Source organism: Mesitornis unicolor, unplaced genomic scaffold (genome assembly GCF_000695765.1).
Source record: "Mesitornis unicolor isolate BGI_N332 unplaced genomic scaffold, ASM69576v1 scaffold2152, whole genome shotgun sequence".
Lineage (NCBI taxonomy): Eukaryota > Metazoa > Chordata > Aves > Mesitornithiformes > Mesitornithidae > Mesitornis > Mesitornis unicolor.
Window position 1 is genome coordinate 33,044 of NW_010171017.1, and position 12,465 is coordinate 45,508.

The 12,465-nt window shown below is 37.8% G+C and overlaps 1 protein-coding gene across 1 annotated transcript in view; it reads left to right on the forward strand.

Moving 5' to 3' along the window:
* Positions 1-8,801, forward strand: part of LOC104537082 (autophagy-related protein 2 homolog B-like) — a 41,836-nt gene extending 33,035 nt beyond the window's left edge. Inside the window, 9 exon segments of the mRNA XM_010179866.1 lie at positions 1-41; positions 1,537-1,615; positions 3,153-3,357; positions 4,277-4,346; positions 5,305-5,387; positions 5,865-5,986; positions 6,159-6,313; positions 6,931-7,080; positions 7,854-8,801. The exon segment at positions 1-41 is cut by the window's left edge and continues 31 nt beyond it. Of these exon segments, the coding sequence (XP_010178168.1) occupies positions 1-41; positions 1,537-1,615; positions 3,153-3,357; positions 4,277-4,346; positions 5,305-5,387; positions 5,865-5,986; positions 6,159-6,313; positions 6,931-7,080; positions 7,854-8,084 (1,136 nt within the window). The 3' untranslated portion in view covers positions 8,085-8,801.
* The last annotated feature ends 3,664 nt before the right edge of the window (positions 8,802-12,465 follow it).

A 12,465-nucleotide genomic window follows, 5' to 3' on the forward strand; every position in this document is an offset into this window, starting at 1 on the left:
TACGTGTTTCACTGATGCCACTTCGCCTCAATATTGACCAGGTTAGTTGTGCCAATGCAGAAAAAATAAACTTTAATTTATTTAATGATACTGGCTTTTTTTAACCAGGTACTTGTAACCATCATACACATTTCATGGGGTTGTTTTCTTGGTTTGATACCTTTATTACTTATAATCAATCACACATCTTTGAATCTCTTCCTATTTATTCGGTAATACCAGTTCACCCCCTGAGAGCTCGGATGATCTCTAATGGTTTGAAATCATGGCTTTTAAAAAGCATGTACTTATTCTTGAATGTTCTTGCTTTGTTTGCTCATGAAGTGGCTTGGTGTTTTTAACTGAAGAAAGTTAGTCATTGATCCAGAAGCTGTTCACAACACTTTAGTCAAGGATGTTCAACACTTGAGGATTGCTTCCATACTGCGAGGGCTTTTGTCTCACTATCAGCTGCAGTGGCATGAAGAACAGAAATGAGAGAAGCTGTTTTACTTTCTTTAGCAAGCCTTTATGCAAAGAATTTTTCATAGACTCAAGAAATAGGGTTTTTTTTCCTACGCCAGTAAGGAAGCTGCATATGTTCATGCATTCAAATTTAAAGTGCAAGTTACTGCTCTCTGTTGACGCATTTCTTGCTTAATTTGTCATCTGCAGAAAGCTGTGGGTTTGCTTCAAGAGCACAATTAGGAGTTCAATACCTACTTTCTGTTTCCCTCAACACACATTAGAGACAAAGTTTTCATTTTACTGTTAGAAGAATTGAACTGTGTAGTTTGTAATAATTTCATATATAGAAAAATAGCATGAAAATACTGCCATCTAGTGAGGAAATACGTTCCTTCTTGATTACTTTTCTAAGTCTTATCTTTTGTAGCATAAATAAAATTCAGCTTTACAACTTGTGCAAAATTATCCACAGCTTTCTTGGAAGCACAGGGCTGCATGCAGTCATGTTAGAAATTCTTATTACGATGCAAGCTGTCTGCTTATCAGTTGGAAACAATAAAAAGGAAAAGAAAATCAAGATCTCATGAATTATTGGATGAATGAGGCATCAGTGTGATGCATCTGATATTAACAAGAAATTAACAATAAAGATATTAATGACTTTCAATGAAGCCGTGGGGAGATCTGAAGTAATTTGTCTGACACTGGCAGTATTAGAGATGAATATAAACTGTTTGAATACTCTTTTATTGGAAATCAGAGAAAAGTTTATAGCCATTAGAACACTTGGGTTCTGGAACAGCCTCCAAAATGAGAATAGAGATGATGAAAACAGCCCTGGAGTTTCAAGACAGAGCTAGATAGAGTATGAAATCCTATTACATGGAGCAGGGGGCTATGACCAAGAGGACTTTGCTGGTTTTTGTCCTAGATTCCTGTGTGGCTTCTGTGCTTGTTAAAGGATCAAAGGACAAAATTGAGTTTTGGTTCATATCTATATAGAAAAAAAGAGCTGGAATAGTAGATAATATTTCTTTAGAGTATTGAGTGTTGGTTTTTAACCTTATTGTATTTTATTTTTGATGTTAGGATGCCTTGTTTTTCCTGAAGGATTTTTTCACTAGCCTCTCTACAGAAGTAGAACTCTTAGTTACTCCAGATCCTGAAGGTACACTTTTCAAAAATCTGATATGAAAGTGCTGCTTCTTTCTCCTTTAATGTGTGTGTGTGTCTATAAATTCACATGTGAATCTCATGTGTCTGTAAAAGAATGTTATGTGACCAAACCTCAACATCAGTAACTACTTTGTTATAACACAAACTTTGGGTATTTTAGTTTTGTGTTTTATAAACACCAACAAAGGACTTCAACATCTGGGATCTCCATTGTATAAAAGGTTTCCCCAAAATTGAAGCATATTTAATAAGAACTGAAAAACTTGAGGACTGTTTATATGATTGTGGGTTGACCCTGGGTGGATGCCAGGTACCCACAAAGGCTGCTCTGTCGCTCTCCCTCTGCAGGAGGGACAGGGGAGGAGAAAATATAATGAAAGGCTTATGGGTCGAGATAAGAACAGGGAGAGATCTTTCATTAATTACCTTCACAGGCAAAACAGGCTCAACTTGGGCAGATTATTTTTATTTATTACCAATCAAATCAGAGTAGGGTAATGGGTAATAAAACTAAATCTTAAAACCATCTTACCCTCTACCCCTCCCTTCTTCCCAGGCTTAACTTTACTTCTGATTTATTTCTTTCTTCTCAGTGGTGCAGGGGGATGGGGAGTGGGGTTTGTGGTCAGTTCAGCCTGTGTCAAAGAGCATCCTTCCCATGGGCTGCAGTTCTTCATGAACTGCTCCAGCCTGAGTTCTTTCCATGGGGTGCAGTCCTTCAGGAACAAACTGCTACAGCATGAGTCTCCTGCAGGGTCATGAGTCTTGCCAGCAAATCTGCTCCAGCGTGGGCTCCTCATTCTGTGGAGCCACAGGTCTTGCCAGGAGCCTGCTGCAGTGTGCTGTAGCTGTTTGGCTTGGCCTTGTCCGGTGGCAGGTCCGTCTTGGAGCAGGTAGCATTGGCCCTGTTGGACACAGGGGAAGCTTCTAGCAGCTTCTCACAGAAGCCACCTCTGTAACCCCCCCACTACCAAAACCTTGCCATGCAAACCCAATATAATAATATTAGAAGTTATTATTAGATAAAATAAATACATTATTTAATACCTCTTGCATAAAAGAATACCTTTGTCTAATAGCTTGAAGTTGTATAACCCCTAGAGAAAGGAACAGACTCAAGATTACAAATAAGCAGTGCAATGCGTGTATACAGTTAAAGCAGTGCTTTAATCACCTACACCTCCTGATGCAAAAACCAGTATATGTTGAAAAGCATATTTGTGCTATTAACTACTATTAACTGCTATTTCTGTTGAGATATCATAGTGAAATGCATGGGTAATGAAGTACTCTGCAGTACTGCCATTAAAACTAGATAGATTATTTATGCTGATGCATAAACCTCAACTTAAAACTTCTTGTAATAATTTCTATTGATAACTAAGATACTATCTTACTAAGAGAATCTAAATATTCCTATTAATAAGCATTAGAGCCCACTATGGGCACAGCAATTGTATAAACACAGTCTTTTTGTAATCACTGTGAAAAATCTGAGTTAGTTTACTGTGTATCACTTCTTACCTTAGTTAAAAAGTCTCCTGGTGCTGAAGTTACGTGTAGTTTGCCCAGACATGTTGGCAGCCTTAAGGAACCAAGTCCAGTCATTTCTTTCTCATCACACAAGCAAGCAAACGAAAATGGTAGCATTGATTCTATGGATGTGGTTAATGGAGATGATCATCATTTCTCACAAGAAGTGGCATCGTACAGTGATCAGCCAGTATTTTTCAGGTAAGCTCTCATTACAAAATTTCCAGTGACACACAGCTGTTCTGATGAATGTTTTAAGAAAGTGTGATGCTAAACTATTCAGACCTTATGACAAAGTGTGGGTTTTTTTGTTTGGTTATTGACTGATTGTAGAAATCACCTTTTGTCACTGGAAGGTAGCTGGTAACTTTTTTGTTAACTTTTGCACACTACTGTGCACAAGAAGTTAAAATCAGGTAAAGCTCTGCTGTGTACAGACCCAGTAATGAGGAGTTTTACAAATAAATAAAAAGAACAGTCTTTGTACTCTCATGCCTAACAATGTAAATTAGACTTAATGTAACCAGACATGAGAGTCTATAAAGGAAAAGGGTATCATGGCAGGGGTAAGAGCTTAACAGATCGCAAGGGAAACTCTAATGTAGTCCTGACTGGGAAGTGATTATCAAAGTTGCAGCTTGTTATGCAGAATTTTGTTCTTGTGTAATCAGGGTATAAGTGCCTCTAACAACAGATGTGCACTTCAGTAAGCAGTGCAGAGCCAAATTCAGAGAGAATGTGGTTCTATTCCATCACGTAAATCACCAACAGAATTTTTTAATAAGTTGCAGCTGCGGGGCTGAATTTTGTAAAATTTTTTGTAATGGAAATGCATGCTGTGAAAATTGAGGGAAGATGTTCACCTGCAGGATTTGTGGCACTTCTGTAGGACTGTTAAATTTATAATAAATGCTAATCTTGAATAGATGGTAATGAACAAAGAAAAGCTGAAATTGCCTTTGTCTTTTGTGTACTTATTTTGAAGTACTAAAACAATAACTATGGAAAAGGGTATGGCACCCTGTTCCAGGAGGATGGGAAGCTGTGGGTTTCTTTTCGGGAGGATAACTTTGTTTCCTTTTCATGTTTCTCACTGTAAAATTTCCTTTGTATATCCCAGAGAATTTCGTTTTACATCAGAAGTTCCAATACGGCTTGATTACCACGGCAAACATGTGTCAATGGATCAGGTTTGTATATAGTGCTGATGCTGTAGAACAAAAAAATGATGTTTGTTTTGTGGAGGTTTTTTTTTCCCCTCTGTGAGTTGGATTATGTTTTTCTGCTCCCTCCTCATTGATTTGATCTTGAGAAATTTAGGACTTTTTTTTGTCTTAGTTTCAATAAAATGTAACCTTGTTTCACTTTTCATTTAAAAACTAGGGAGTGGATCCTTCAGGTATCATTAACTGAGAATAAGACTTGAAAGTCTCATTTGTCAACTCACTGACTGGCTGGAAGTGTTTCCACACAGCTGTGGTGGCCCTCAGTGGATGATACCACACTCTGATGCCAGAAGTGTACATTTCATTTTCTTCCTCATTAATGCCAGAATAAAGTATTGTCTTGGTTGGTTGGTTGATTTGTTGCCATGTTTCCTTCCTGTGCAGTCTAGTAGTGTATGGGCTTCAGTGGCAATGGCAGAATCTAATACAGGTTTAAAAAAGCTCTTTTTGATGTATGTGTTGGTGATCTTACTGAGCAGACCTGAAAAAGTCCTGTTTGCACAACCAGATTTGTACTCTGTCATGGCAAATCAGTAAGAAAATATGGAGAAGTAACAGCAGCAACTTCTTGAATTTGCACTGCTGCCGTGGAAATCAAAACATGAAACAGCGGCTTTAGAATGCCTGGAACTCACTAATGCCAGAGCTGTGTTTACATAATTGGTTATATCTTAATATTTCTGAAGAAGCCTTCTTGTATCCAGATGTTTTTCTTAGAGTAGCTGATTAAGCCAGATTCCATCTTTTGCAAGTTTTCCTGTAACATAATTCATAGCCCTGTAACAACTGGCATTTGGGAGACTGGGGGAGAATCAGTTTAGACAAATACCTGCAAAAAGAGTTGAGATGATGAAATGATTTCTCACCTACAGATTGTACAGGATGAATAAACTCCTGTGATAACAAAATATTTCACTTACAGGGGACGCTGGCTGGGATTCTTATTGGGCTTGCTCAGTTAAACTGCTCAGAATTAAAGCTGAAGAGACTTTGCTACAGACATGGGTAAGTTTATCAATCTGTAGATGAACATTGGTATTGCAAATTGAACAAGTTCATAATGAATAACTGAATGTAGCAACCAAAATGCAAATTCTCTGATAAGATGCACTTTTAAATTTAAGACACTTTTTGACTTTACAGATATTTTTTTATTCTAGTTTTTGTCAAATATATAGTGTTCAAGGACTAAACAGAATTTTCAAGACAGTATTTAATCTGTGTGCTTGTCTTGGTGCTAAACTCTCTTAATTTTAGTTGTATGTTTACTTCCTATTGAACTGGATGTGATTGTGCAGTCTTGAGCTTCTGTTTTGTGAAGTACAGACACATGAAATGCTTGGGTCAGCCAAAAGTAACAAAAGTGATGCTTGAAAACAACTTTCTTTTTGTTTACATTAGATCTTTGTTTACTTCAATGAATGATACATTTATCTTAGGAACTGCATGTTTAAAAAAAATTAATAATTTTGTTTACTTCAGTTTATTAGGTGTGGATAAATTGTTCTCCTATGCTATCAGTGAATGGCTTAATGATATAAAGAAAAACCAGCTCCCAGGAATTTTGGGAGGAGTAGGACCTATGCATTCGCTAGTGCAGTTAGGTAAGTTAATGCTTATTTCTATTCAGACACATGTGGCAGTTCTTTTAAACAAACAAAACTCGACCAAAAAAAACCAAACTACAAAGGATGTTGGCACTTGCTTTCACTTCCTCTCAAGGAATTGTGCCTATTCAAGAAAACTTTCTAACTATGGTGTTGTCTTCATTTTCAGTCCAAGGTCTGAAAGACTTGGTGTGGTTGCCAATAGAGCAATACCGAAAGGACGGCCGCATTGTAAGAGGCTTTCAAAGAGGAGCGGCTTCTTTTGGTACTTCCACGGCAATGGCAGCACTGGAGCTGACAAACAGAATGGTTCAGACTATACAGGTACAGTGCCTTGCTTCTGGAGTTAGATGTAAAATGAGTGGTGTTGCTAGGAAGTGCTTTATGTTAAGCTGATGTCTTAGTGCTGTACATCTGAGGTTGGGAGCATGTCATAAAAAATGTGCATGATGTCTAAACAGCTTTATGGATTTAACCCTAAAGTAATCTTGGATTTAAGTGTTAGTAAGTTTATGCTCTGTAAGATAAAATAGGTAATGAAAATACACTTTTACCACCTGATTTTGAAAATATTACAGATGTGCCTAAACTTGAATATATACAGTAAAAAAACAGTGGAATTATGTGTATGCTTGTGTGTTTGTGAGAAAAAAGTTTCAGTTTCTATCTTGAGCATTTTGTGCAGTTTAGAGGATGCCTTTGAAGGAATGGCAATTAGGGGAGGGAAAAAAAAACACCTTACCAAAGCCTACAACGTTCATTCTTTCATTATGGAACTTATTGTGTAGTTACAGCTGCACCCATTCCTCAGTCTGATGTAAATGACTATTGTTTGTGGAGTGAAAATGCTTTTATTTTACTTCTTTCAGCCTGTTAGTAGTTGAAATTTGTGGTTGGATGCTATAAGACTTACGTATTTTACGTTCGCTTCTGATCTTCAGGCAGCTGCAGAAACCGCGTATGACATGGTATCACCTGGGCCTACCTTTATTGAAGCAAAGAAGATCAAACGATTCCCTCGCCATCGATTAGCTCATCAACCAGTAGACCTACGGGAAGGTGTCGCCAAAGCGTACAGTGTAGTAAAAGAGGTGAGTGCTAAAGTAATTGTCCTTAACCAAACTTAAGAATTATTTCCTAACACAGCAAAGAAAATACCTGACCGTAGTTTAAGTTAACCAAATGAAGAAGGATATTAAAGTTTTGAGCAAGACTGTCTTCGTTAGTATTAAACCAAAAATCGGAGAAGCAGAACTAGACTAAGATATTACACAGATGAGTATAATAGGACTTCAGTGTTCTACAGTTCTTTGGGTTTACAGTTATTCTGAGGCATGTAAACCTGATTTCCTGCCCCGTATCATCCGTCCCTCCCTTGCCCCTATCCTCCCCACCCCCCCCCCCGCCCAATTACTGTTAATTCTGATGTTTTCAGTGTTTAAAACAAGTGGATTTAAAACAAGTGAACGCTCTCTTTACCATGACGCTGTATTAAAGCTTGGAATACTGACCTGTTTTTGCTGTACTGTTTGTATTCTACTTTCAGTTAGTTGTACCTCGTGTCATGTCTAGGAAGTTAGGTCTCAGCTGGGGAGTTTGCAGTGAATTCAGTCAGTTTTGAAAGGCTCACAGCTTCTTCCCTTTTGCACAAGAAGTGCCACCGGAAGTTACGTGATGTATTGTCATCTGTAAGTTCATAGCAGTGTTATTTCAAGCGTCATTACAAGAACTAAGTCATATTTATATCAGTAGGGTTGTACAAATCACAAAAAAGGTAAGTGCTGAGCAGTTTAAGTTTCCTTTAGAATTAGGAGAGGTTGCTTTTTCTTTGTCAGTGTAACTAATGTCTGTTAATTTCTCCAAGGGGATTACGGACACAGCCCAAACCATCTATGAGACTGCTGCTCGTGAGCATGAAAACAGAGGAGTAACTGGAGCAGTAGGAGGAGTCCTCCGCCAAATCCCACCGACCGTGGTGAAACCTTTCATTGTTGCGACAGAGGCAACCTCAAATGTTCTCGGTGGAATGAGAAACCAGATCAGGCCCGATGTGCGCCAAGAAGAATCGCAGAAGTGGCGCCTTGGGGAAGACTGAGATGATACACCTGGCTCAGCAGGCGGGTAGCGAGGCTGGAAACGCAGGAGATTGTCCCGTTGGCAGCTTTGGATGGAGCTCACTTTGTTTTGTTGTGCTCATCTCAGGAACAAATGAGGTTTCCAACTATTCTTAGCGAAACATGCAACCAAAAATATTTATGAAGTGAAAAGCAAATTGGTATTTGCTTATGCTGTGTGTTACCAAGACATTTGGTTGATAGTGCCAAACATAGCGAGGCATGCGCTGCCAACACAGAGACATGCTTGCTCTATTCCGTTTACCATATTTTTCTTGGTAGGTTTGACATCTGAAGCAGTAGCCTGTATGGTGAAACTAAGCATACTTTAAAGATGTTTTCTGGGCATAGGCAAAGAACTGCCTTCAGTACAGGGCACTGCAGATGCTCTTCACTGACTAAAGGATAAAAGCTCTCATTTTGGCCATGAGACATGAAGGCTACGTAATATGGCACTGTTGTTCAGTGGTCGTAAGCATCGCTTTTAGTGTGGCACTTCCAGCAAGGGCAAGCTTGATAACCATTCAGAACTTACAATCGGTGTTGATACAGGATTTGTTCCTAAATATTAAATACCTACTTTTGTGGGTCTTTGAAGAACCTGAATGTTGCAGAAATGTTCTGTTGTGTTGCACTTTAAAGGATATGGCCTGTATATTGTGCTTTTTTATAGTGTGAATAAAATGTAATGTGCATTATCCTTTATGTGGTTTAGAAGCTCACAGAAATTATTGAAAAGAGCATCATTTGATGATGATCCTACAGAAAAGTGTCTTAAATTTGTTTAAAATACTCATTATATGTAAAAGCACTTGTCTTCTGTTACACTAATTACAACACTGAAAATAACTGTTCTTCAGGAAAACAGCAGTTAAAGATGATTGTGGCCAACAGTTCTTTGTAAGAATGGGAAATCTTCAGTAAAAACAAATTATTTCATAATTTCATGGTTTAAATTCTATACAGACTTTAATAATCTGCTTTTATTTAAAGCTCATATTGTTGCAAAGTTGCTGCTCTCAAGTTACGTTTAACTTTGTGTGTCATCGGTTATGTGACAATGGGCATTTGGGGTCATTTGATTTGAACTGGGTGTGGGTGAGAGGATTAAAAAAACAAGACAACCAAACTTCAGAACCTGAAGTTGGTACTGATGTTATTATTTACATTATTGACGTTATAACTTACAATTTAATAGGTGGTCAGGGTCTCCACAGAGGCTTATTAAGCAACTGACATTGCACCATTTGTGGGCAGTTGAAAGGCTTGGCACTGGCTGTGCAGGAATAAACCTTTTTTTTTTCTTTGTATTAGCAAAAACTGGAGGTTAAAAGGTAAAGGTCATTTTGAATAGAAAAATACTCACCTTTTAATTTCAGCAACTTAACACTGTGGATGACTAGCCAGAAGGTAAATTTGTTATGGTCGTGTGCTTGTCCTAAGTGGAAATCCTGCAGATATGCCATGGGGAAAATCTCCACTGAAAGAGGGACAGCAGATGCTTTTGATCACTTGAGTCTCTAAAGGTAATGAGGGTGTAGTTTCCTTTTATTTAACTAGCACAACCTTTGCTGATGGGCCTTAGAGGACAAATAAGAGGGTATGAAGGAAAATAGAGTTACTGTTTATTCATCCTGATGTATTATACTAGATATTCCTGAGCACCAAAGAATCTGGCTAGAAGGTAAATGTTTTGAAAATATCCCCTCTGCTGGGAACGCTTCTGCAGTGGGACACTTTGAAGACCTGGGTATTGCAGTTAAACAGCTCGCTGGAAGCAGGAGATGCTTTTGAGGACAAATACCTGCAAGTTAATGAGATGAAATATCTTCTAATGTAAAAATACGGCTGCAGTTCATGCCTCTGTCCGGGAATTGGAGAGCTCTGCTTGATCTCTCAGAGCTGGAGCATTTTGCACAGGAATGAGTTCCAGGTTTGCAGTTTGGTGTCTCCTGAATGCCTTCTCCAGAAGTGGTGATCAGTCAATGCAAGTAAGTAGCAATGCATCATTTTCATTTGCAGTTATCATACCATGTAATTTTGTCTGGTCCAGTTTGTCCAGTTCATTGAAGTGTACTGTAATAGTATAAATCTACATATTTTCTTCCTTTCTGACCTCGCTGAAAAGGAGCAGATGTGTTTCACTGTGCATTTCACTGTCAGTTCTGTTATGATCTGATTGTACCACAATGCAATTAGAATATATTTTTATATGAGACAAGCTGTCAAGGTGAAACATTTTTATAGAGTGTCTCATTGTCAGCAGTACACGTTGTACAAACTTATTAAACTTCACTTTTCACTACACAAACCCTCGCATTTACTGCTTGCACTTTATTGAGCCTCTTCAGTGAAACTGATAGAAATTCTTTCCCAGCATTTTATTTTTACAAGTAGTTTCTCAACTTTTGGATGTATATTCTGCATTGTTTTTCGTTTGCAACATGATCTTGCAGTGTTCAAAATGTTTTTAAAAAACCCCAGAAATCACAAAACTCACCAATCTGGTCTTTACACCAGGATCTTGTTTTCAATGTGTCTTGCATGGAGCAGCTGATGTTTTAAATCTAAACTTATATATGTATGTGAGAAGGAATTCATCAAATGCTCTGCTCAACACTGTAAGAGTTTTAAGGCACTTAAAAAAAACCAACAACAAAAAACAACAACAACAACAAAAAATAAAATGAGATTTGACTCTGGACCTATTTCCTCGAAGTGGAAGCCTATGGATGCATTACTGTATCCTCTGTTAGCACCGGGAGATCTGCAGAAGTGTTCTTGAATTTTCCTCTGAAATCAGTTGCTATAGATACCAGCACTGCTCAGATTATAGTGGGCGTAGTGGCACAGTCCGTGTTTACTGTTCAAATTCTCTAATACTGAACTGACTAACACTACTACTGCTATTACTTAGTGCAATACTGTCTTGATGCAGAACTGGCATCCTGGGGTTTCTTAAGCATCCTGGCACTTAAAATAATGCATTGAGTGCCTGGGAAGTACCCCAAAAAAGACAGACACCTTTGAGAGAGGGGAAAAAACACCCCAAAAACCAAACCACCCCCCAAAAAAGCAAACCCCATGCTTCGTAAGAAGCCTTAGCAGTGACTGAGAGCAACATGTCACATCTGTGCAAAGGCAGCTTCCATTTTCTTTACAATATCTGTTGATAGTTCCTAAATACAGCAGTTTTTTTAGCATTGCAGGGTACCCTGTGCGTACTTGCCTAACAATAAGCATTAGATCAGTCACCAGTGAGTTAGTATGTGCTCAAGAGATGTGTCTGGTTTCATTTTTCATTAAGTAGTTGATTGTGAACATCCATTGCTTGCTTTCATTATGAGTGAATTGAGTTCCCAAGAAAGGTTTCTTAATAAACTGAGAAGCTGATAAATGGTTATGAACATGATCCATATACCTGCAAATGTGGTACTGATTTTAATTTAATTATTGGATAATAAGCCTTTTGTAAAACAGTGAAATCTAAGGATTTGTTTAGAGTAGTTAAATACTTCTAAATCTTTTCAATATCCTAAATCTCGCAGCAGTGTAAGCATTGTTGGAAAAGGTGTGGGTGGGTATTGATGTCGGTTTGGATCCATAGTGTGCAGTTCTTTCAGTCTCTGAGCCTCATGATTTAAGCTTCTGACAACTGTTTTAAGTTGCTTTACATGCAGAATCTTGTTTACATTTAAAAAATTAGATACTACAAGTTGAGTACATAAATACAAATCATGCATTTGTACTGGATTTCCTAATGGTAAGGTAGCTTGGACAGAAACACAGCAATTGATGTACATGTTTGGGTATATTTTTTACATCTTTGCATCTATAGTTTTGTGATCTTGTTTGTATATAGTTTCCCTGTGTAAAGAATATAATCTCATGAAATAGAAACCACTGTGGAAGGGAATTCACTATTTCAACTTGAGTTATTTTGCTTAAAGTCCTTGTCCCCTCAGTATGTCTTTGAGAATTATTTTTGACCATAATTTATATGGCACCAAAAGTGTATAATTTAGCTTATTAAAATGCTGAAAGGCCTGAGTGCAAATAGGTTGTCCTGTTTAAATATGTTTAATGGAAAAAAAACCCACAAATTTGTAACAATACATAAATAAATATCTTAACTTGTTCCTTGAGTTGGCTTTCTCTGCCTGTGAATATAACTAATACAGAAAACAGTCTCCCAGAGCAATAGAGGTTAACTGTTGAAGAGTTTTACCTACCTGACTACACCTGCACCTCAAATTTAAAACAGCTTTATACTAAAATAAAAAAGCTTTGAAATTGCATGGAGATAAAAGCTAGGAAATAAATGAACCTGGCTGATAGGACTTTAACCGACCTCTGTGCATC